At 45.4% G+C, this 24,394-nt stretch overlaps 1 protein-coding gene across 5 annotated transcripts in view; it reads right to left on the reverse strand.

The window, feature by feature from the left end:
• The window catches only part of PCNX1 (pecanex 1), a 436,152-nt gene that overhangs the window by 17,001 nt on the left and 394,757 nt on the right, over positions 1-24,394 (reverse strand). For all 5 annotated transcript variants that reach the window (XM_069208962.1, XM_069208959.1, XM_069208961.1 and 2 more), the window contains exons 32-33: positions 22,755-23,029; positions 8,546-8,742 (exon numbers count right to left, since the gene is read on the reverse strand). In XM_069208962.1, coding sequence (XP_069065063.1) covers positions 8,546-8,742; positions 22,755-23,029 — 472 coding nt within the window. The remainder of the gene's footprint in view (positions 1-8,545; positions 8,743-22,754; positions 23,030-24,394) is intronic.

A 24,394-nucleotide genomic window follows, 5' to 3' on the forward strand; every position in this document is an offset into this window, starting at 1 on the left:
CACTCTGTCTTTTCAGGTCTAGAGAGTGTCATTTTTGGACTACAAAATAGTGATTTACAGCAAATAAAATCCTGTGCATATTTACCAAGTGTTATTCATGTGGCAAATATAAGGCAAAATCAGATCCGTACGATCTGTGTATACTTTGCCTTTTAAAGTCACATCCCAGACAGCTGTCACCACTGCAAGACCTTTTCCAGGTGAACCCTGTAGGGCATGAAGACGACTCGCCTAAATGGAAAAGAGATGTTGTGGAGGCAGCAACGGTGCTATCTGAAGACATCTCTCATGAGACATGAGAGGGTTAGCCCTTTACCAGTGCTCTGCTTCCACTAAGGAAGATCCAAAATGGAGATCCTCTGAAGAAGAAGGTAAGGACATTTTTCTTCCAACGGATACTTCTACCTGCAAACTGATCACCTTTCGAACAGATTTCACAAACAATACCCAACCAGGATGTGTGTCTGAAAGGCTGGTTAAACTAAGAAGTCATGGAAAGTGTGCAAATAACCTTCCTTCTGCACATCTGAATACAAACAATAATGCTTTGTGAAGGTGCAGAGAGAAGCCCAACTCGTGGCTTCACAGAGTTCTGTCAGGGGGACTCCTCTTGCTAAGCTGAAGCAGAAGTGCAAAGAGCTCGGATACCCTCTGGAGTATCCTTTGAAGCCAAGGAATAATAAGCGTGGATGGATCAAATGATCCAACTTGACAACCTCCACTTTTGGGAGGGAGGCTCTGTGAAGAGTCCGAGTTTAAATGGTAAGTTTATTCGGATATGAAAAACAGGACAGCACACAACTTCAACCACCGCGGATCCGTCCCAACCGTTCTCTTCTGTCAAGTCTTGTGCATAAATTCCAGAACGCACGGAAGACTTGACATAAGAACCCAACATATTCTTCCCCTTAACACATAAAAATTGTACCAAACGTATATCAACACTAGACATAAAAATATCACAACTATTGAACCAAAAGTACAAAGTCACGAAATTTTCTGGGGAGCATCCTGTTTCTAGACAAAGTCTACCTCTTCCTGTCCTTCGTCACACACCCTTCCTTGGAGGGTCTCACCAACTCCTTGTCAACACTTCCACATCACGTAGTGATTTCTTTCGCAGAATGTCCTTCGTTTCATGCTCCACTTTGGTGGACTCATCCCAATGTTTTGTCCAATAGTTCCACATCCCGAATAAGCTGTCCACCACCCTTTGGAACACAGCCAAAGCTAAGCCAAATGGCATGGGTCTAAATTGAAACAAACCTTCAGGTGTAATAAAGGCTGTCAAGTGCCTTGAATCAGGATGCAAATTAATTTGATGATAGGCCGAAGTCATGTCCAATAAACTGAACATGCTAGTGCTACCTAGTGTAGATAGCATTTCAACAACGTTAGGCAAGGGATGACAATCCACCCAAATGTGTGGATTGAGATCGCGCAAATCCACACACATGCAAGTGGAACCATTGGCCTTACGGGCAATCACTATGGGAGCCACCCAATCAGATGCATCCACCTTCTCAATTATGTGTTGTCCAGCTCACTTTTCAACTCCGCTCTCAGTGCTAAAGGTACTGTACGTACCCTATGAACCTTGGGAACAGCATTATCTTTCAACTTAATCTTGTACACAAAACTCTTGAACATACCAATACCATCCCTGAAAACATCTGGAAAAGCATCAACCCACATAGATCCTACAGACAACACATGGTTGTAATTTTTCCTTAGGATTACCTGATCGGGGTTATTAGGATCCAATAAAATACCTAAATTCCTTTGATCTTCCCAACTCAACAAACAGGTATCGTCTTCAGCTACATACACCACTCCTTTAGCCAAATTACTTTGGAAACTCAATTCAACCTCATACTCTCCCAAAACTTCCACCGGTTTACCACTATAGCCCACTGGCCTAATATGAGACTTCCTAAGCTCAATATGATCAAAATGTTCGCTCCATACCTTCTCACTCACAAGTGTGTAGGGTGAACCTGAATCAGGCACAACAATTATTTCACATCCATTGATTGAAAATTTAGAGGTACGGCTTGAACTTATAAAAAAAAATACACTGTCACCGCTACTATTGCCAATTTTAGAACCACAGTCGACAGTAAGAATTTAGTCATCCTTGCTAGTAGATGGATCTAAACCACCCATGTTGTCACTATGTAACTTAAGAACTTTATCCCTTAAACCAGACTGTGTAACGGCCCTACACATCCTTGCAAAATGCCCAATCTTGGAACACTTGGCACATCTCTTTCCCACTGCTGGGCAACTACTTTCATTACCTAAATGGGAGGAACTACCACACCTAAAGCATTCAATTTTCTTAGGGTTCTCCTTCCTAACTGATGTTTCAGCTTGGACATTCACTAGAGATTTGTTAGATTTCTGTTTGATTATAGCTACTCTATGAAGAGACTCCTTCTCACTTGCTGTGTTAATCTGTTGCATGAACATAGTAGTACTCTCAATCCTAGTGGCTATCTCCACCGCCTTTTCTAACGTTAAATTTGTAGTAGAGTTTCTTGTACCTTCTCGTTATTAGTTTTCTCAACGAGTTGATCCCTTATTACATCCTCACAAACCTTATAATCACATGAAACAGCTAACATTCTCAAAGCTCGCAAATGCTTCCCCAGGAACCTGTACTCTCTTGTAAAAATTGTGCCTTTTCCATAATAACATTTTTACATGCCTTAAATATAGCATCCAGAGACTTAATAGCAGAAGCGTATTCATCAATACCTCCATCCCCTTCTCCCACAGCCAATGGAATACACAATTAGGAAATGTGTTTTAAGATTTTGTGACCTTCTGGACCTAAACAATGACGTAACACAGCAAACTTTAGGAGTAAAAGAGTCACCATCAAGAGCGTCCAGATAACCTTCAAAACCTTCCTTCCACGAATCCCAATCCGCCTCTGATGAAACTGGATCAGGAGAAAACACAGGAGTGACATTAAGGTATAAGTCAGTTAGATAGTGTTGAATCTATCGTAACGCCATAAAATAGTAACAGATGAGATGACGCGCATAAGAGTGTGCGTATCACTGTTGAAATGGACGAAAGACTCTGAAGAGCATGAACAAAATGCCCAAACAAGAGACTCCAAATGCTACGCTATAATAAGATGTGCGTATCACCGCTGAAGAGAAGTCATGAAGACACAAACACTTTAAATGCTGAGGAAAAGGGTCTCAGTTGCCAAAAGAATCTCGTAAGTATCACAGGACCACGGAGAGCGGAGAAAGCGTCCCCGTTGCCTAGGAAACCAATCTGCCAGCAGACGCACGTGTACAAGGCATCTCCGTTGCTAGGGAACAGGACAGGAAGAGTCCTGATAGCGGAGGCACGAGGCAGTAACGACAGAGTGAGGCGCGCGCGTCCGTATGCTAGCACGCGCCACCAACACTCACCACACCTGGACAGATCTGCCTCAAAATCCAACGGCAGATGCACAGCAGAAGCTCTGAAGACAGAAGGGGAAAACCGCAAAGCAGGAACATATCCGGAACGGAGGGCGTCCGTCCAACCTGGTGCCTGATGGAAGGCAGCTGCAGCGTCGGAACACAAACGGAGCGTACATGTGGGCACAAGCTGTCCTGCTGTCACTCGTCACCAGTGAAGATTCCGGGTTTAAATGGTAAGTTTATTCGGATATGAAAAACAGGACAGCCACACAACTGCAACCACCGCAGATCCCGTCCCAACCGTTCCCCTCCCATTCTCTTATGTCGAGTCTTGTGCATAAATTCCAGAACGCGCGGAAGACTCGACATAAGAACCCAACACTGCCATTCATCTTGCCAAATCAGCCAATGAAAAGTTGTCTTTCAAGTAGAAAACTCTTGGTAAAAAAGGGAAACAGGGAAGGGGGATGGACGTTCATTATCTGTAACTCACTGACACATTTCACCGATTTAATAACTTTAAAAAAAAAAAAACAGTCCTAAAAGTAAGCAGTCAACAACTGGCAACTGCGCAGAAGTTTCGAATGATGAATACATTAAAAATGTGAGAAGATTAAGAGCCCATTTAAGTATTGAGAACGGAGTATGGGGATTGGGAGGGACATGTTGGTGAGACCCTTCAGAAGCCTCATGATTATGGGTGATTTGGTATGAAGATGATATTGGTTTCGAAGATAGTGAAAGGCTGACAATGCAAGTAGCCGTTTACTGTACCCACTACATAACCCAGTTGAGCTAATGACCGTGCGAAGTGCAAGATATCTGACAAGCGGGTCTTACAAAGTTCTACAGAATTGTCTGATGAACCTACTCCTTCCAGAACATAGGGTTTTGGTGGAGTACCTGGAGGCACTTAGGATTATATCCACCACTTCAAAAGGTAGACAAAAAGCATTCAGGTGTCCCTGCTAAATCTCAAGCCATGAAGGCGGAAGCTCTGAAAGTTGGGGTTCACTGCCTCTGCAACAGGAGGTCTAGTTTACCCTGTGAGGGGACAGAGGGAAGGTCAGAAGGAAAGGTGTACAATGCACACATACTACACCCTCCTGGGCCAGTCTGTAGCTATTAAAATGATTTGGGCCTGGTCGAGGTAAATCTTCCTAAGCACCTGAGAATCAAGAGTATGGGGAAGTGCATAGTGAAGTGGAAAGCTCCATCTCAACTTCAACGGATACCGTAGGGCACGGAATATCGGGCATAGGGTGTTTCGACTGATGAGTAGGTCCACCTGAGGTGTGCCTCAAAGATCAAAGCTATATCAGACTATCTCTGGGGGGAGCCTCCACTTGTGGTAAGCAAGGTGATGCTGACAGACACACTGCTCGAGTATTTAGACCTCAAGCCAGATGGTTGGCTACCAACCAGATCTGGTGTGCTTGCACATGGACCAGAATCGTATTCCTTCTCAGACTACGTACAACCCCCCAAACCTTCCTGCTTATTTTTGTGTTGTCTGTCAAGATCGACAGACTAGCTGCAAAGAGATGGAAGGAAGGCCTTGAGTTCCAGCCAAATCATATGCAGATCCAGCAGCCTGAAGTACAACATATGCTGAATTGCAAACGAAAGGCCTCTGATCTCCAGTTCCTCCTGATGGGCTTCCCATGCTAGGGTGGAAGCATCTGTGTAGGAAGTTGGCTCTGTATGTGCTATTTCAAAGTAAGGAATAGCATGCACAGAGTCCAAGGGTTCCCCTTAGAGGTAAGATAGTGGCAAAAAGAGATAATACTAATGCTCTATTTTGTGGTAGTGTGGTCGAGCAGTAGGCTTATCAAAGGAGTAGTGTTAAGCATTTGTTGTACATACACACAGGCAATAAATGAGGAACACGCACTCAGAGACAATTCCAGCCAATAGGTTTTTGTATAGAAAAATATATTTTCTTAGTTTATTTTAAGAACCACAGGTTCAAATTCTACATGTAATATCTAATTTGAAAGGTATTGCAGGTAAGTACTTTAGGAACATTGAATAATCACAATAGCATATATACTTTTTACATAAAACACATATAGCTATTTTAACAGTGGACACAGTGCAATTTTCAACAGTTCCTGGAGGAGGTAAAGTAATGTTAGTTCTTGCAGGTAAGTAAACTGGGGCCCACCGTTGGGGGTTCAGAGCAACCCCAAAGACACCACACCAGCAGCTCAGGGCCGGTCAGGTGCAGAGGTCAAAGAGGTGCCCAAAACACATAGGCTTCAATGGAGAAGGGGGTGCCCCGGTTCCAGTCTGCCAGCAGGTAAGTACTCGCGTCTTCGGAGGGCAGACCAGGGGGGGTTTGTAGGGCACTGGGGGGGGACACAAGTCAGCACAACAAGTACACCCTCAGCAGCGCGGGGGCGGCCGGGTGCAGTGTGCAAACACGGGTGGGGATTCCAATAGGTTTCAATGAGAGACCAAGGGGTCTCTTCAGCGTTGCAGGCAGGCAAGGGGGAGGGGGGGTTCCTCGGGGTAGCCACCACCTGGGCAAGGGAGAGGGCCTCCTGGGGGTCACTCCTGCACTGGAGTTCCGATCCTTTAGGTCCTGGGGGCTGCGGGTGCAGGGTCTTTTCCAGGCGTCGGGATTTCAGAGTCAGGCAGTCGCGGTCAGGGGGAGCCTCGGGATTCCCTCTGCAGGCGTCGCTGTGGGGGCTCAGGGGGGACAGCTTTGGTTACTCACAGTCTTGGAGTCGCCTGGGGGTCCTCCTTGTAGTGTTGTTTCTTCACCAGTTGAGTCGGGTCGCCGGGTGCAGTGTTGCAAGTCTCACGCTTCTTGCGGCGATTGCAGGGGTCTTTAAATCTGCTCCTCTGGAAACAAAGTTGCAGTCTTTGTTGAACAGGGCCGCTGTTCTTGGGAGTTTCTTGGTCTTTTGGAAGCAGGGCAGTCCTCTGAGGATTCAGAGGTTGCTGGTCCTGGGGAAAGCGTCGCTGGAGCATTTTCTTCCGAAGGAGTGAGACAGGCCGGTAGGGCTGGGGCCAAAGCAGTTGGTGTCTTCTTCTCTGCAGGGTTTTTCAGCTCAGCAGTCCTCTTCTTCTTTAAGTTGCAGGAATCTAAATTCTTAGGTTCAGGGGAGCCCTTAAATACTAAACTTAAGGGTGTGTTTAGGTCTGGGGGGTTAGTAGCCAATGGCTACTAGCCCTGAGGGTGGGTACACCCTCTTTGTGCCTCCTCCCAAGGGGAGGGGGTCACATTCTTATCCCTATTGGGGGAATCCTCCTTCTACAAGATGGAGGATTTCTAAATGTCAGAGTCACCTCAGCTCAGGACACCTTAGGGGCTGTCCTGACTGGCCAGTGACGACTCCTTGTTATTCTCATTATTTCCTCCGGCCTTGCCGCCAAAAGTGGGGCCGTGACCGGAGGGGGCGGGCAACTCCACTAGCTGGAGTGCCCTGTGGTGCTGGAATAAAGGGGGTAAGCCTTTGAGGCTCACCGCCAGGTGTTACAGCTCCTGCCTGGGGGAGGTGTTAGCATCTCCACCCAGTGCAGGCTTTGTTACTGGCCACAGAGTGACAAAGGCACTCTCCCCATGGGGCCAGCAACATGTCTCGAGTGTGGCAGGCTGCTAAAACCAGTCAGCCTACACAGGTAGTGGGTTAAGGTTTCAGGGGGCACCTCTAAGGTGCCCTCTGGGGTGTATTTTACAATAAAATGTACACTGGCATCAGTGTGCATTTATTGTGCTGAGAGGTTTGATAACAAACTTCCCAGTTTTCAGTGTAGCTATTATGGTGCTGTAGAGTTCGTGTTTGACAAACTCCCAGACCATATACTCTTATGGCTACCCTGCACTTACAATGTCTAAGGTTTGGCTTAGACACTGTAGGGGCACAGTGCTCATGCACTGGTGCCCTCACCTATGGTATAGTGCACCCTGCCTTAGGGCTGTAAGGCCTGATAGAGGGGTGACTTATCTATACTGCATAGGCAGTGTGAGGTTGGCATGGCACCCTGAGGGGAGTGCCATGTCGACTTACTCGTTTTGTCCTCACCAGCACACACAAGCTGGCAAGCAGTGTGTCTGTGCTGAGTGAGGGGTCCCCAGGGTGGCATGAGATATGCTGCAGCCCTTAGAGACCTTCCCTGGCATCAGGGCCCTTGGTACCAGGGGTACCTGTTACAAGGGACTTACCTGGATGGCAGGGTGTGCCGATTGTGTGAACAAAAGTACAGGTTAGGGAAAGAACACTGGTGCTGGGGCCTGGTTAGCAGGCCTCAGCACACTTTCAATTCAAAACATAGCATCAGCAAAGGCAAAAAGTCAGGGGGTAACCATGCCAAGGAGGCATTTCCTTACAATCTGCTACCACCATAGCCACTGCTTGTGGAGACAGGATGGACATCCCTTGAACCAAGTTCTCCTCTATACTTCACCAAATCAAACCTGCAGGTGTGTCCTTGAGATCACCACAGAGCACGAGGTTTCCATAATGTTAGGATAACTACTTGCAGAGGAACTACAGAAGGGCCATTGTGCCACTGTGCAAGTGTGATCAGGAGGATGCATGAAGCCAGCAAACCTAGCAGGTGTAAAGCCATCAAGACAGGAACATATGACCTGTGCTAAGACGTCATAATCACAGCCTGAATATCCTTTATCCTCTGAGCAGGGGTAAAGGTCAGACTGGGTCCAGTATTGCCCTGTGAAGAGGATGTACAGAGAAGGCACCGTGAGACTTGTGCTTATTGACGGGTAAACAGAGATCGAACAGCAAAGACGGTGTCACCTGCAGGTGGTGCAATACCATCTCTGTGGACTTTGCTTTGAGGAGCCAGTAGTCCAAGTATGGAAACACTGGGATTTCCAAATGTCTGAGATGGGCGTAGACCACTGCCATCATCTTTGTGAAAACCTGTACAGCTTAAGTGAAACCAGACAGAAGAATCACTAATTGGTAATGCACATCTACATTCTAGGCAAGAAAAAATGTTCTGGGTCAAGTCTGGCACAGAAAGTATACTCATAAGAAGGCTCTTTACCAGATAATTATAAACTGGGGTGTGACAAGAAATGTTGAAAGAAAGGCAATTCAGACTTCCTGGTACCTCACTTCAGAGTTACAACTTCAACTGACCTAGTGGTGGGTGAGGCATGACAGGAGGATGGAGACCTGCTCCAAGTCCATGTCCTGAAGTTCCAAAACTTCCCTGGGAAACGCTGCTCTGCGACTCATTTGATGATGCTCCATTGTTATTTGTAACCCCACCTCCAACGTCAGAATCTTCAATGTTTCCACCACTGTTACATCCAGCTCCACAGCCTTTTCTTAATCTAGAGATAATTAACAGACACAGAGCATTAAATTATCTCAAAAGTAAAAGTCATAATTCACAGAGCACAGCATAAATTAGTTTCTGTAAGCTTAAACCATTCAGTAGGATACAGTAACATGCATATTGACTTGTGCAGTGCAGCTATTCTTTACAAATTTAGAGTTACAAAACATTTGGCTTTGTAAACTTATCCTTTTAAGTCAAGATAGCATTGCAATATGTGCAGAAACCATAACACCGATAACCAGTCTTGCTCCTCAAGACAACAAATACACAATTTCAAGTAGGTCATGTCTCATGCACTTATGGAAGCCATGTTTCATTGTCACTTCTATCATTGTGCCTTTACTCTGCACTAGGCTCTGTTCGTGTGACACACAAACAACATATGCTGCACAGCTATTAATATACTGCCACTCTAACTCCCTCCTCGCCCAGCATGGTTACCAATGGAAGCACCTAAGGAAATATGAAGTATATGCCCAGAGAGCTACAACTCTAATCTCAAAGAGTTCCCACACAATCCGTAACATGACTTTTCAGTAAGTCACAGCAGATGGGACAATCATATTCTCATTTAATTCTTTCTCATAATGAATCAATGAATGGAAGGCTTCGTTCAAGAACAATTAACCATTTCTCAAAGGCCAAGGTTGTTGAAGTTATTCAAAACAACTCAGGTCATCAATTCATACAGGGTGAAATACATTAACAAAGGAGACATGTCTGTGTTGTGTTCACAAAAATAGTTATTTACCTTTAGTAAAGCCTTTTCTGGTAGAGACTATCTAGCTGAATCTCCCCCAGGTGCCAAAATGAAACCAGAAACTTCAATACCAATTCTCTCACGCAGCTCTGCGTCAGGTCTGTCTGTTCCGGATGTGATGTCGGGGCAACTAGAAGACTGCCACCTCTGCGCATTAATGTAAAAGTTACTTACCTTCAGTAATGAAATATCTGGTAGAGACATATTCTAGCTGCAGATTCCCCCAGGTGTCAGACTGGATCCGGAGATTTTTCTTCGAGCAATACCCTTGCGCGTCGGTAGGTGACTGCCACCTTTGCGCATTAAAGTCAGTTTCTTTATGATCTCCATGTCATCAGAGTGCAGAGGTTTCAGATTTGGGATCTTATTAATGGGTTGTGTAAGTCGATTCCACTTAACATGGAGGTGGGTTGGCTGGAGAAAAATCTGCTTTCAGATACAGTCTCTACCAGGAACTGTTTTACTGAAGGTAACTTGCTCTGATAGAGACTTCCTACTGATGATTACACACTTTGTATATATATTAAGTGGTGGATCTGTGGAATGGCTTAGGGAAATCCGGTAGGATACATTAGGGGTAATGCCTGTCCCACAAGACCTTGTTATTCAGGGAGGAATGCTTTGTGAACGTGTAAAGGGACACCCATATAGCAGCCTGGCAAATGTCCATGACTGGTACACCGCGCACCAGCACAATGGTAGCAGGCTTCACTCTGGTGGAATGAGCATGCAAGCCTTCTGCGGCTGTTTCTTAGCTAGCCCATAGCAAATCTTTATGTTTAGAACAATCCATTGGGAAATGGTTCTCTTATGCACTGCTTTTCTGTTTTGCTCCAGTGAAGCCATGAAAAACTGGTCATCTTGCGGATGTTCTCGGGTGCGACTGATACAAAATCTAGGAGCCCTCTTAGGGTCAAGGTAGTGAAGCAGTTATTCCTTCTCTGTGGTGAGAAGTGGGAGAGTACACAGTGGAGTACATAAGGCCGCAAGGGGATTGACTGACCTATAAGGAAGGTGTAACAACCTTTGGCAAGACAGCCAACTTTGTTTCAAATATCAGTTTGTCTGGAAAGACCAAAGTGTATGGGTGCTGGAGACTAAAGGCCTGGAGTTCACTAACTTGTACAGCAGATGAGACTACAATGAGGCCCATTGTTTTGATAGCTAACAGGCGTAAGGGATAACTATGTGTAGGCTCTAATGGAGTGCACTTTAGATAAGTGAGAAACAAATTTATGTCCCACTGCATCATCACAAGAGGTGTTGTAGGAACATTTAGACCATCCCTTTGAAAAACACGGAGAAGACTTGAGAAGGGATGGCTGATTCAGTCAGCGTAGGAAGGCCAAAAAGGTTGACGAATTACGTTTAACAGTAGCCACAGAAAGGTCTTGCGGGGCCAGTGAAAGACAGAACTGAAGGATGCCTGACAAGCTTGTTAGTAAAGATTGAACATGACTGACGGAACACAAGGCAACAAACTTCTCATAGTGCCATAAATATAAAGACTTGGTGGAGAGGTGCCCGTCTGCCAGAATGACATCAACCGCCTCAGGAGGAAGATCGAAAGCCCTCAACTGTTGCTGCTCCATCTCCATGCATGGAGTTGTTGGCTGTGCAGGCTCGGGTGTAGTACTCAGCCATGCTGCTGCGACAGAAGGGGCAGCCAGAAGGGAAGATGAATGCTCATGAACAGAATTTCCAGGCAGCACACTCGCCAGTCTGGAGCCACTAGGATGACTTGGGCCCGGTCTTACCTTATCCTTTTCAGTACTCTAGGCAGAAGAGAGAGAGATGGAATGCATAAAGGAATCCAGTTCCCAAAAGCAGATCGAAGGTGTCTTCCTAGGAGGACCAGCTTCTTGAACTCTAACTAGCAAACGTTTGAACACTGCACGTTCTCTGCGGTGACAAACAGATCAAGCCAGGGTTCTCCCCATTGCTGGAAGATGCCGTGCGCCACCTCTGACTGTAACTGCCATTTGTGATCCGCTAGGCACCAGCCATAGCTTTTAAAGATACAGTCAGCTGCTGGGCAATCAGTGAGATACTCAGAGTATTCAGCCACTTCCAGAGAGAAAGAACCTGTTGGCACAGGACCCATGACCCCACTCGACCCTGTTTGTTGCAATATCATACCCGGCCCGACTGCAGTTGAGCATCCACCACTGTAGATCTTTTGTAGTCTCCTTCGACACCTGGACAGAGTCTGACAAGTTGCCTTGGTGCTGCACTGCAGAGGCCAAATGCGCCAACTAGCATGATCCATAAGCAGGATGCAGCAGGCCAAGAGGTCCAGAAGCCTCAGAGCAACTCTCACTGAGACTCAGGTCAAGGGCTGAAACATGGGGACACAGCCCGAATGCCGTCGAGGCGGAGGAATAGCTTGAAAAAGCACTATATCCAGGGTGGGGCAGACGAAGTCGACCGCTGTAAAGGAGCGAGGGGCGACTTCAGCACAGTGATGGAGAACAATGTTAACAGATTAACAGGCATTTGGTGGTAGTTTGCGACAATTTGAGGGGAGCCCGGCTTCAGTAGTGAGTCACTGAGGTACAGGAAGACTGGTACAAACATTACTGACGGGCTGCTACCAACACCAGCATCTTTGTAAAGACCCAGGGTGCTGTGGGGTCAGGCCAAAAGGAAACAAGAAGAACTGAAAGTGCTCTTGGCCTACCTGAAATCGTAGGCAGTGCCTGTGGGACTGCAGGACGGGGATGTGGAAATATGCATCCTGCAAGTCGAGAGCAATCGCCCAGTCTCCTGGATCCAGAACAAACAGAACTGAGACCAGTGCTAGCATTTTGACCATGTTCTTTCGGAACAAGTTCAAGGAGCAGAGATCTAGGATGGGATGAAGGCCTCCTTCCTTTTTCGGCACCAGAAAGTAAAGGGAGTAACAACCGGTTCCGGTATCAATTGTTCATTTGGCCACAAGAGCTTGAACGTCTCCTCAGCATATCAAGAGATGGTCCTCTGGGAGGTGCTGTGGTGCATGTGGCATGTCTGTGATATAGGATAAAAAAATGTAGGGAGTAGCCATGTTCTATAATCTAGAGCACCTATAGGTCTGACATGATGCTCTGCCCTTCAGGGAGGAGAAAGGTGACCTTCTACGCTGCAATCTCATGCCACCAAAGTTCAATTAAAGCGGTTTTGAAAACGTGTCTTTCGGGGGGGGGGGGTTGTGGTCTGGGAAGAACATTGCACTTGGGAGCCTGATAGTTGTCAGCTGGCTCAATGGCCTTACCCCAAAAACGATGAGGCTGGTTGCTGCTGCAGCCCATATTCGTTGTGTCTGCACAGATATCCCCTGCTGAAGCCTTGAAAGGGACGTTGGTGGGTGAACTGCTGAGCTGGCTGAGTTAGGACCAGAGAGGTAGTAGTGGTTTTGCTCTCCTTAAATTTCTTGAGGGCTGAGTCAGGCTTTGCCCTAAAATCTATGAGCCATCAGACAACGTCTCCATCATGGACTGCTGAATGCCGAAGGAGAAACCCTAGGAGCAGATCTAGGCATGAAACCTGAGCACCACACTAGCCAGGCAGTCTGTTATGTTCAGGCCAGAATGGATTGTATATTTCACAGCATCTTGGCCGTTGAGGATCAAATATGGTAGAGTATATTTGATACCCTTGGTAAGATCTGGCAATACTTTGGCACTGTATTCCATAAGGTGTGCGAAAGCCATCCAAGGAGGCACAAGGTGTTGTATCGTAAGGAAATACTGGCACTAGAAAAAAATAGTTTAGCAAATGTTTTCATTTGTTTGGATTCTGTGTCAGGTGAATAGGTGGGAAAAGTGTTGCGCCTCTTGCAACCCAACCATCAAGCTTTCTGGGTTGGAGGTCGTATCAAAGTCTGGGTCACTGGGAGAAGGCATGTCCTCTCTAGCCACCTGTCTGTTGACCGGTGGGCAAGATCCTGAGTTTGCCCAGATGCCGGCAATCTACTAGGGCCTCGTTGCAAGAAAACAGAGCTTCCCGAGTGGAAGTTGCCAGGCTAAGAACCTCCATCAACATGTTGGTTTTTACCTCCTTCATTGGCAGGTTGAGGTTGAGAAAGTAGGCCACCCTTCTGATGACTGTTGCAAAGGAGGCATGCACTTCTGTGGACACAGGGACAGGCATGTTTGAAAAGACGTCTGGGGAGATGTCCACCTCAATGGCATCTTGCTGCTCCTCTTCAAAAACATTGCCCCGATTGTAATATACATCCCCCTTCCACACCTTGATCATAAAACTCTTGATCAGTTTCATAAAAAGTAAAATAACACAGTGGAGACTGCAGAGGTCAAGCATCTGAATCTGTTAATGCTATCGGATCAAGGTCTACTGTCAGTGACACCAGTTTCAAGGGTCTATCCTTTAGCTTCGGTCTCGTGGTCGCAGATTGTGCTAGGGCTGCAGACAGCAGTGCTGTGCTCAAGGACAGGTCTAACCTTGGTGGAGGTTGAATTGTGCAGTTAGGGACAAATCCACAGATGGGCCTCAAGGTGGCTGCAACCTTGAATCCTTGAGGCTCAAAGGAGCTCCAGAGGAATCCACTGGGGTACCAAAGCTCATTAAGCCACCTTCAGATAACGCACCTTGGTGTTGTGGCTGTCCCCTGAGGGAGGACAAGGTTGACTGGAAGCAACTGTAAAGTCCGCTCAATAGAGCGCCTCCTAGATGTAGAGGTACGCAGGGCTTTGCGTGACTGAATAATGCGAGTAGTGGGACGACTGAGAACTGTCCTTTAATTTCTTGTGTTATACGTGCTTCTTTGACTTACCTGAACTCTTGGATCTCGATGTGGAGAGGTCTCCGGATTAGGCCCAGGAGTGGATGCGTGACCACGTCCTTGACCGGGACAGGAACTGCTTTCATGACTTCTTCCTGAGCTCATCAGCAGTGAGCTTGGCAGCGCAACCTCAAATGGACTTACGGAGCATCTTAGCACACCACCAGCATGACTGTCTCATGCGTGGTGCTGAGGCATCACAGGCAGGTGGTGTGTGCGTCTGTCACTGAGCTCTGTCAATGACAGTCACAAAACTGCTTAAACCCTTTCGTTTTGGGGCCCATATGTGCCCACTTTGGGGGTTTTGACAGAAAAGGAAAATGTTACTTACCCTGTAAGCATCTGTTTGTGGCATGTAGTGCTGTAGATTCACAAGCTGTCCATACTTCTGCCATCTAATGTTTATCTCCACCTATTAGTGGTGCTGCGCATGGGCATCGGCTCATTGAGTGTTTTTTGTGCACGGTGGGCGAAACCGAAGAAGGAGCTCAGAGAATACAATAAAGATCCTACAAAGGAAAGAAAATAAGAATGACAGGAAAATAAATTAATCTGCAACAACCTCGGACGACCGGGGGTTGAGGGTGGGCGCATGTGCTCCTAAAAGTGGTGGCTTAGCTAGAGAATGATGCAGAAGACTGGGAAAGTGTACATAGGACAGCCTGGACAACTCTAGCTTGCTATCTCGCCAGAACGTCAACACAGTAATGTTTAGTAAAGGATTGTCGGATAAACCAGGTAGATGTTTTGCAGATGTAAGCTAATGGTATGTTACCCTAGAAAGCCATGGAAGCCCCTTTCGCATGGGCAGAGTGAGATGTAAGAGGGGCAGGAAGGTTACGCTTAGCTTTGGCATAACACATTTGTATGCATTTCAGTAACCAACTTTGAAAGGGCATGTCCTCTGTAATGCTTGGAGTATGACACAAACAGTTGTTAGGGCTTACGGAATGGTTTTGTTTTATCAATATAGTGCATAAGTTCTCTTTTGAGATCAAGAGTATGCAAAGCACATTCTGCTACAGATTATGGTTGCAGAAAGAAACTGGCAGTTCAATCCTTTCATTAAGGATTGTTGCCAAGGACCATTTCATCTTGATGTACCTGGAAAAAGGGCTCTTCTAGAGGAACAGCGTTTCTCTCACTGACTTCTCAAAGAAGTGATGGCCACAGAGAAGGCCATCTTTCAAGACAGGAATTGCAGGGGGCGAGAATGAAGTGGTTCAAAGAGAAGATCCATGAGTCTAATGAGAACAATGTTTAGTTCCAAACTGGAGCAGGGAGTGTCCTGGGTGGAATTTCTCTTGAGGCTTTCCTTGACCCTTTAATTACAGGTATTCTGAATAAGGAAACCTGTTGCCTTTTCTCTAAGTAGGCACCTACGGCAGCCAAGTGTAACAGATCAGGGTATGGCTAGGCCTGATTTCTGCAAGTGCAACAGGTAACAAACAATATCCTGCACCGGTGCTGTGGTACGGGTGGCGCCCTTGCCTCAACCTCTTACATTACTGCCCATATATCCACCTCCATAGTAACCCCGAGAAGGGGAATGCTGTGTTGGCTTTGTGAAAGTAGAAGAGGTTTCTGGAGTGGGGGTCTTGGATGCAGACAAACTGTGTGAACCAAAAGGAACCCCCTGGGGGTCTGTGTTTGTAGGGCACCCATAGCCTTAGCTGTCTTTGTGTCCTTTTTGATTTTCTTAAGCATCTCATCTACCAGAGGGTCAAAGAGCTGCTGGCCATCAAAAGGGACAATGAGCAGGTGCTTCTGCCCTTCCAGCCTGAAACAAGCAGCCAGGCATGGTGTTGCAGCAGAATACTAATATTAATACTGCGAGCAGCTGTATCCGTGGCACCCAGGGCGCGGCAGATGTTAGTGTTGGAGATGATCTTCCCTTCTGCCACTGACTGCTGCCCCTTCTCACGATACTGTTCTGGGAGGTGCTCTACCAAGTCAACGATGTGGCCCCAGTGTGAACAGTAGTACCTGGAGAGCAAGCCAGTTAAATTTGCAATTCGCCAATGGCATGTTAACTGAGCTGCCACTCTTTCTCCAAGCATAATAAACTTTCTTGTTCTCCTGTTCCCTTAGTGCTGGCACGCTTTCTGGCTGCATGAACAGCTAAAGATTCAGGGGGTAGTTGGCCATGAATGTATGGAAGGTCATTAGGGGGGGCTTTATACCTCCTATCCACCCCTAGGCGTGGTCCCTTTTGCTTTGCGGGGCCCTTAAAAATCTCATTTGCAGACTTCAGAACATTGTTAAGCAGAGGGGAGATATTCAAGAAAGCATTGGGTGGTGGAGAAGTTTCGTCTAGAAAATCCTCCTCCTCTTGCTACACATGTAGTTCTGCATTGTGGAAAGTGGCAGCTCAGTCTAACACCTCATGGTACGAAATTACAGAATCAGGAAGTGGTGGCTTAGAAGGGTAAAGATCTATGTCTGTGTTCACGGAGGATTCAGCAACAGTCATCCCATGGGTCCGAAACGCTGCAAGTCATATGGGTGGTTATATCGGTCATAAGGGAGCCTAGGACTGTTCCCACCCCCAAATGTGAATAGTCGCTAGGTGAATAATGTAGCATCAATAGAGGAAAGACGGGAGACAGGTGGAGGCGAATGGAGGAGGAGGCAGGGAAGTAGGGGGGTGAGCAGAAGGCAGGGGAGAGGTCGCCCTATCAGGTCTCTTTTGCTTTTTAGGGGCTGGAAGTTCCAGTGGGTTGACGGCCTCCTCAAAAGTGAACTTCCTCTTGTGAGATGCAGAGTCCTTTGTTACATGTGGAGGCTTTGCCAGAATCCGACCTGTGTCTAGTTGGATAGGAATGCACTGTGTTCCTACAGGCGCTCGAAAATTGGCTGATCAAATTCCTTTGAAGCAGCAGAGGATGCTATAGAGGAAGGCGGTCTTGACAGGACTGCAGGAGTTCACTGACCAGAAGATGCTGTGCTCGATCTCGGCTCCGACTGCTTAGTCAACAGGCCTCAACACCGTACTCAGCTCCAAATGTCTCAGGGCAGGATGTTTCTGCTCCAAAGATTTTGGCTCCAGTCCTTTTGAGTCCAAGGGTAGCTGAGGATGTACCTTCAAGCTCAGAGGAAAAGTTGCACTCGAGCCTCAGAGTGGGATTTCAGTGTCATATGTGTTTTCTGGTGTCAATCACTGGTGCACTGGATGCCTCATAAGCAACCTGAGAGCTAGAGGTTTGAGCCTCCGAGTGGTGAGTTATGTGAACATCCATACTCATTGCAACCTTCTGAGTGCACTGGGCTGGCAGTGGCTCTTTGGACTCATCATCTGCCTCGGAATTGTGCTTCTAGGTGAAAAAGGCTGCCTCCATTACAATGCCTGAGCATCTACTGCTTCGAAATTATACTCCTGTTCCCTGAAGATGTCAGTAGTCTCCTCTACCTCTCGTCTGTGCGTCATGGTGGCAGAGGCAATCCGACGTGCGTGTCGGTTCCGAAGAGTTTTCTTGTTTATGTGTGCAAGGCAGGTCAAACAGGAATCCTCACAGTGGTCTGGTGACGGATAGAGGTCTCCGAATTCATGGAGGTCGAATCTCTGATACTTGGTCCGCCAACTAGGGCAGAATCGTAATAAAGTCCTTTCCATCACGGGAACATTCTTGACCAGAGTGGTTTAGAGTTGATGATGTTAGTTTGACTCAGAGTCAAAGGTATGTGATGGTGGAAAACCAACAGGAATGCTGGATTGCTTTTACATACTGATGACAGCGTGAATCTGAAGGCCCCCCGAGAACACCCCAAGGATTTGAACCAGAGCTGTGGACAACACGTCTGACCCCAATGGCGGAGAAACAACAACTGAGCGAATGCGCAATACAACTAATAGAACTAATAGATGGAGATCCTAGACCTAGTGACCTGAAAAGGCTTCCTTTGAAGAAAACCAAGTTATATACATCAGAGCTCATTACTAGATGGTAGAAGTATGCACAGCATGTGTATCTACAGCTACAAAAGCCACAAACAACTAGTTTCCTGTTCTGTCAAGGGACAGCACTGCTAACTCTGTACTTGCATCAGAAGGCACGGAAACAAAAGGAACTGACTACAGTGCAAGGAGGTGGCGGTCATACGACCTCAATGTCACTTCCAGAACCAATGGACCAGACACGGAGCCGCAGGACACCACCTGTTGATGCACTGGGATATTGCTATTAAAGTTTCCAGATCCAGTCTGGCACCCGTGAAAAATTCATAAGGTGAGGAAACTGCAGTTAAAAGTCTCTATCAAAATCATGGTTGACTTGATAACACCTAAATATTTCAACAACATTGTGTACAAGTTCTTGGAATTTGCAAAGCAACAAAGGTGGGTGCTGACCTGAGGAAACCTACCTTAATTCTGGGGAGAATGCTACACAACAGGGCACCTGTGAGGCCCTTCGGTTATCACAGAAAACCTATCTTTTCCAGCACTTTACAATAGAGAGTGATTCACAATTTGCTCCTGCTGTTTAAGGTATATTGTGAGAGTGGAAAAACGTTTGCAATGTGACACAAAGGACACTGGCAGCTGTAAGCGGGACAGCTCCGAATCAAAACAGACACATTAGTTTATGCAGGCAACTGTCCTATTACAGTAACTTCTCAAAACGAGCATTATTGGGCCTCCTTAATAACCAAGCTAGTCAATGTCTAAGTGAAAATTACAGGCTTGTACTGGTTATTTGAATGGAAAAATCTTTCACAACACTAGAGAGACTGTGTGCTAAATAGGAAATGTTGCAGGGGCTTGTTTTTCATCAGGCTCTCTCTGTAAGCCTACTTTTGTCCTCTCTGTGAGATTGCTTATGCCCCCTTGCCCTGATAGCTTATCTGATCAAAAAGTACAAATGGGATTTCAACATTTCTTTAACAGCTGAGGGAGTTCTCTCATTTCCAAACAGGGGTTACAGGATGCAAAAGATTCTCCAGAAGAGAGGTTTAAGTCCTGTAACGACCCCTTAGCTGAGGAGGAATCATTCTATAGTTGTTATACCTTCTACAGGGCAATGTGTCACACGGACAGGGAGTAAATTCCGCCACACAAAAACAGAAGACCTATCCCACGACAACGTACATCTTTACCCCTTGTGGTAATACCTGGACACACTTGTTCCTGTAGCTCCACTCAGTGCTGTCATGTAATCCGAAGCACCCGAGCAGCAAGCAACTACTGCAGTGCGAAACAGTGAAAGGAGCGAAGGACGCCGACAGTGCGCTTAAGAAACAACACGGTACTCAGGCCCTCCCCTGTGGACTTAATTTCATTCCTCTGCTACTCTGCCCCCTGCTATCATGCCATTAACATGTAATTACAGATCCTGTGAAACGGGTATACAGCAGAAGTCATCAGAGGGTAGGGCAGTGGTTTCATTCCACTTCTCATTTTCGTTTACACTAACCAGATCTTTTCAATCAGGAGTTATTGTGTTTCAGTTCTACCTTATTTACACTGTGGTAATCATTTTCTATACATTGACTCACATACTATAACATCAGGGTCTATTTTTGACGCCTATAAGAGCAAGGTCACAGTGGTGGCATCTATTACTTCAAAAAAGACGCTGTCCACTCACTCTGCTGGACTTAAATCAGCAGCAGGTCACCAAAATAATGAATCGTGAAGGATAAGAGAATTTTCAAGCAGAGAAACACTGGTGACATTTTAAGGGAAGATCGAACAGACTGTCCTGGAGCTGATCTTCAGCCGCTAAAGTCCAATAAGATTAAATGTCGTGCATCGCACGAAAATATCAAATGACACTTTTACAACTGCAGGATGGGTAAGACACATAAGCACTTACATTGCAGCAATTTCTAACCATGACCAAATGTGGTTCCTTCATTCCGCTTTCCTTGTTTAAACTTGTTTTAATAAATAAAACTAGGCCACGGAGTCAGGCAATCAGTATGAAAAACAGAGGTGGAAATCTGTTCTAAAGAAACATAGCACAATATACAGCTTCAAAGAATTTTAAAAAATGTCATTCACCAGGATGTAAACACCATTCTGTGGTTTGCCTTTCGTCTATCATGCGGATGCGTTCTGCCCCTTTTTAAACCTTACACCCCCTCCCCCACTTGATAGCCCCATTACTTAATGTGGAGGATGGGGTGGGTATGTTCAATCGTGCCCATCCCCTTCGCTGTCCTCTATCTTCAACTGAAGCCGGTCTTTCTATAAAGACCTCTCTTGTTAGAATTCATACGCAAGGGTGATGACCCAATTATTGTATTTTAGTTTTGCGCAACAGTATTTTTCAGCTACTGGTTCTAAGTCCTTCTCCAATTTCTTTCTCTCTACAAAGGGCAATTGGCACAGAAGGCAGCCTACAGTGCCTCTCTCCTAAAATGGAAAACGAATACAATGAATATGGTGCTTAAAACATACGTTTCTCAAAATTCTTAATGCTTTAGTGATTGTAAGACTTCCTGAATGATTTGTTTTTCCTATCAGTCAGTTAATTCGATATGTTTTTCACACTTCAGAATTCCATTAAAAATATACTTCATCTTTTATGGAATCCACCACATTGGTTAATCAGCAGTATGGAGTTGTGTACACTTCTCTTCAAGGGCCATCTGACTTGTCTCAATTGAATAGCTGATTGTACAGAAACCAACAACCAAGAGTGTCGAATATCCTAAGATTACTAGCATACCAGTATTTATGTTTATTCAATGGGGCAAACTCCTCACCAATTCCTCAAGTCGCTAAACTGTTTAGTAAATCAACTTGGGTATCTAAACAGTACGAATTTTAGGACTGTTTTAACCAGGCATAGGAATACCAATGAAAACAATTTCCATTTTGCCTTCGGTCAAAACTTTTTTTCTTGTAAAATTAAGTTTTACCTTGCAAGACTAGAGCTCACATTCAACTTTATCCCTGCCCGAATTCTACAGAAATACGAATCTATTTATAAGGTCAGCAAAGAAAAATAAATAAGAAAATAGTTTCCTATTCTCAAAGTAATCTGTTCCACAAAGATTGTATACGTTTATGGTGTTCAGACATAACTTACACGCCTTCAACTTAAATCTCTTCACATTCGAAACCTGTTTCTAGATGTTAATCACTTCTTTTAGAAGACTCATTGAGTTTTAAAAAAATTTTTTAAATGTGAAGCAACAATGACAATTGGCATTTGGTTTGCAAGTGGTTGTAGGGAGAGGTCTCTACAAAATAGAAACCACGATGTCTTGACTTTTGCAGAGGAAAGGATGTGCATATTAAAAAATTAACCAATTTGTACTTGGGACGGGAAATCTGTTTTACGTTGATCATCTTGCTATAAAAGTTTAACCAGTTTGAAAGCATATTTTATCATATGCGTATGTTGATGGAAAAAACATAATAAAAACACACTAACAGGTCACCCATAATTAAGAAAGAAAATATGGGTACTGTTGGCATAGGTATTCCAACCCATGCTGTATTACAAAATTAGATCGTGTAAACGTTTTAAATCTACATTAAACAGTACTGCGAGAACGCTGAACTATGAAGGATGCGTAGTCCGCTTCTATAGCTGCAAAGCTAAAGCAAGGACTGGCTCTTAGAGAGGAGACTGGAACAATGTACAGATCTGTCCAGAGCTTGGGTATTCTGAGTGCCAAGACATGAGATCATCAGGATGCCTACCTTGACATTACTATGGTATAATGACCATTACAGATACAATGACAAATTCCGCGAAATTACATTAAAAGTGTGGTCCCACAGCCACTGTGAAGAACAGCTACAATACAAACAGCTTAGAAGACGCACTAACAGTCAATGCATCTTCCATTATTGATGGAGCCCAAACTGTCTTCATAGATTTGACAGCCCGCACTGCCTCTAACAGAAACGGTATATAGATGCACACCTTAGGCCAGTAAGAAGCAGATGGGACTAGGGCACTAGACAATCACTGTTGCATAGTAGAATACAGAATCCATTTTTCCCACAAATCAGTTTCTATAAATGTCAGGTTATGACCTTCATGCTACAGCCAGTTTCCAAAGCCACATTGGTAAACGTGGAAAAAAAGAAATAATGCACTAGTATATTTTGATATTAACTCCAGAAACTTACCTAAGGGCAGGTAGCTGCAGTCTGGTAATTGATTTAGTCATAATATTTATTCTTACTATGGCAAGATCTATTAACCATTTAGGAGCCTGCACATGTAAGGTAATTGTCTTGGCACTTCCTCTCGAGTGTGTGTAGTGCATTAGGTGAAAAGGGAAAGTATTTACTTACTTACTGCAGAAGTTGAAAACCATGGCAATACAAATCAATTCGAAATTCTGTAAAACATTCCAAATGCAGATTCATTCAAAAAATTTAAAGGTTTTTATATATTGCCCAAACACAACCTACATATTACAGTTCACTAATCTCAGTTTACATGGATGATATAGTATTTGTGGTAAATGTTAACAGAATGAAGACACGGTAACCCACCTACTCCAGGTAGACACTATAAAATTCCGGATGTTTCCGAAACTGATGGCGCCCCCAAGAATCCCCTTGAGTTGCTCATGGCTGTCTGCATAGGAAGTAGTAAGCGGCGAAACGTAGATAGGGTAACCAATCGGCTGATCACAGGACGAGTTAATCATGTTCCGCAAAGCTTGTTTGGCATTTTGGATGCTCCCTCGCTCAGGGTTCCGATTTCGTAAGAAGACCAGCTCCTGCTGTTGTCCGGCCCATAAGCCTCGAACACACTCCTTGTTCACCTGTGTAGGAAAAACACAATGAGCATGTCACAGATAGTGTGTGTTCAACTGATGTCAGAAAAAGATTTGGTAAAACCCCAAAGTAAAAGCAAAACAATGTGACATACAAAATTAGCATTTCTAATTAGACATACAGGGAGTGTAGAATTATTAGGCAAATTAGTATTTTGACCACATCATCCTCTTTATGCATGTTGTCTTACTCCAAGCTGTATAGGCTCGAAAGCCTACTACCAATTAAGCATATTAGGTGAAGTGCATCTCTGTAATGAGAAGGGGTGTGGTCCAATGACATCAACACCCTATATCAGGTGTGCATAATTATTAGGCAACTTCCTTTCCTTTGGCAAAATGGGTCAAAAGAAGGACTTGACAGGCTCAGAAAAGTCAAAAATAGTGAGATATCTTGCAGAGGGATGCAGCACTCTTAAAATTGCAAAGCTTCTGAAGCTTGATCATCGAACAATCAAGCGTTTCATTCAAAATAGTCAACAGGGTAGCAAGAAGCGTGTGGAAAAACCAAGGCGCAAAATAACTGCCCATGAACTGAGAAAAGTCAAGCGTGCAGCTGCCAAGATGCCACTTGCCACCAGTTTGGCCATATTTCAGAGCTGCAACATCACTGGAGTGCCCAAAAGCACAAGGTGTGCAATACTCAGAGACATGGCCAAGGTAAGAAAGGCTGAAAGACGACCATCACTGAACAAGACACACAAGCTGAAACGTCAAGACTGGGCCAAGAAATATCTCAAGACTGATTTTTCTAAGGTTTTATGGACTGATGAAATGAGAGTGAGTCTTGATGGGCCAGATGGATGGGCCCGTGGCTGGATTGGTAAAGGGCAGAGAGCTCCAGTCCGACTCAGACGCCAGCAAGGTGGAGGTGGAGTACTGGTTTGGGCTGGTATCATCAAAGATGAGCTTGTGGGGCCTTTTCGGGTTGAGGATGGAGTCAAGCTCAACTCCCAGTCCTACTGCCAGTTCCTGGAAGACACCTTCTTCAAGCAGTGGTACAGGAAGAAGTCTGCATCCTTCAAGAAAAACATGATTTTCATGCAGGGCAATGCTCCATCACACGCGTCCAAGTACTCCACAGCGTGGCTGGCAAGAAAGGGTATAAAAGAAGGAAATCTAATGACATGGCCTTCCTGTTCACCTGATCTGAACCCCATTGAGAACCTGTGGTCCATCATCAAATGTGAGATTTACAAGGAGGGAAAACAGTACACCTCTCTGAACAGTGTCTGGGAGGCTGTGGTTGCTGCTGCACGCAATGTTGATGGTGAACAGATCAAAACACTGACAGAATCCATGGATGGCAGGCTTTTGAGTGTCCTTGCAAAGAAAGGTGGCTATATTGGTCAC

Source organism: Pleurodeles waltl, chromosome 9, assembly GCF_031143425.1.
Source record: "Pleurodeles waltl isolate 20211129_DDA chromosome 9, aPleWal1.hap1.20221129, whole genome shotgun sequence".
Lineage (NCBI taxonomy): Eukaryota > Metazoa > Chordata > Amphibia > Caudata > Salamandridae > Pleurodeles > Pleurodeles waltl.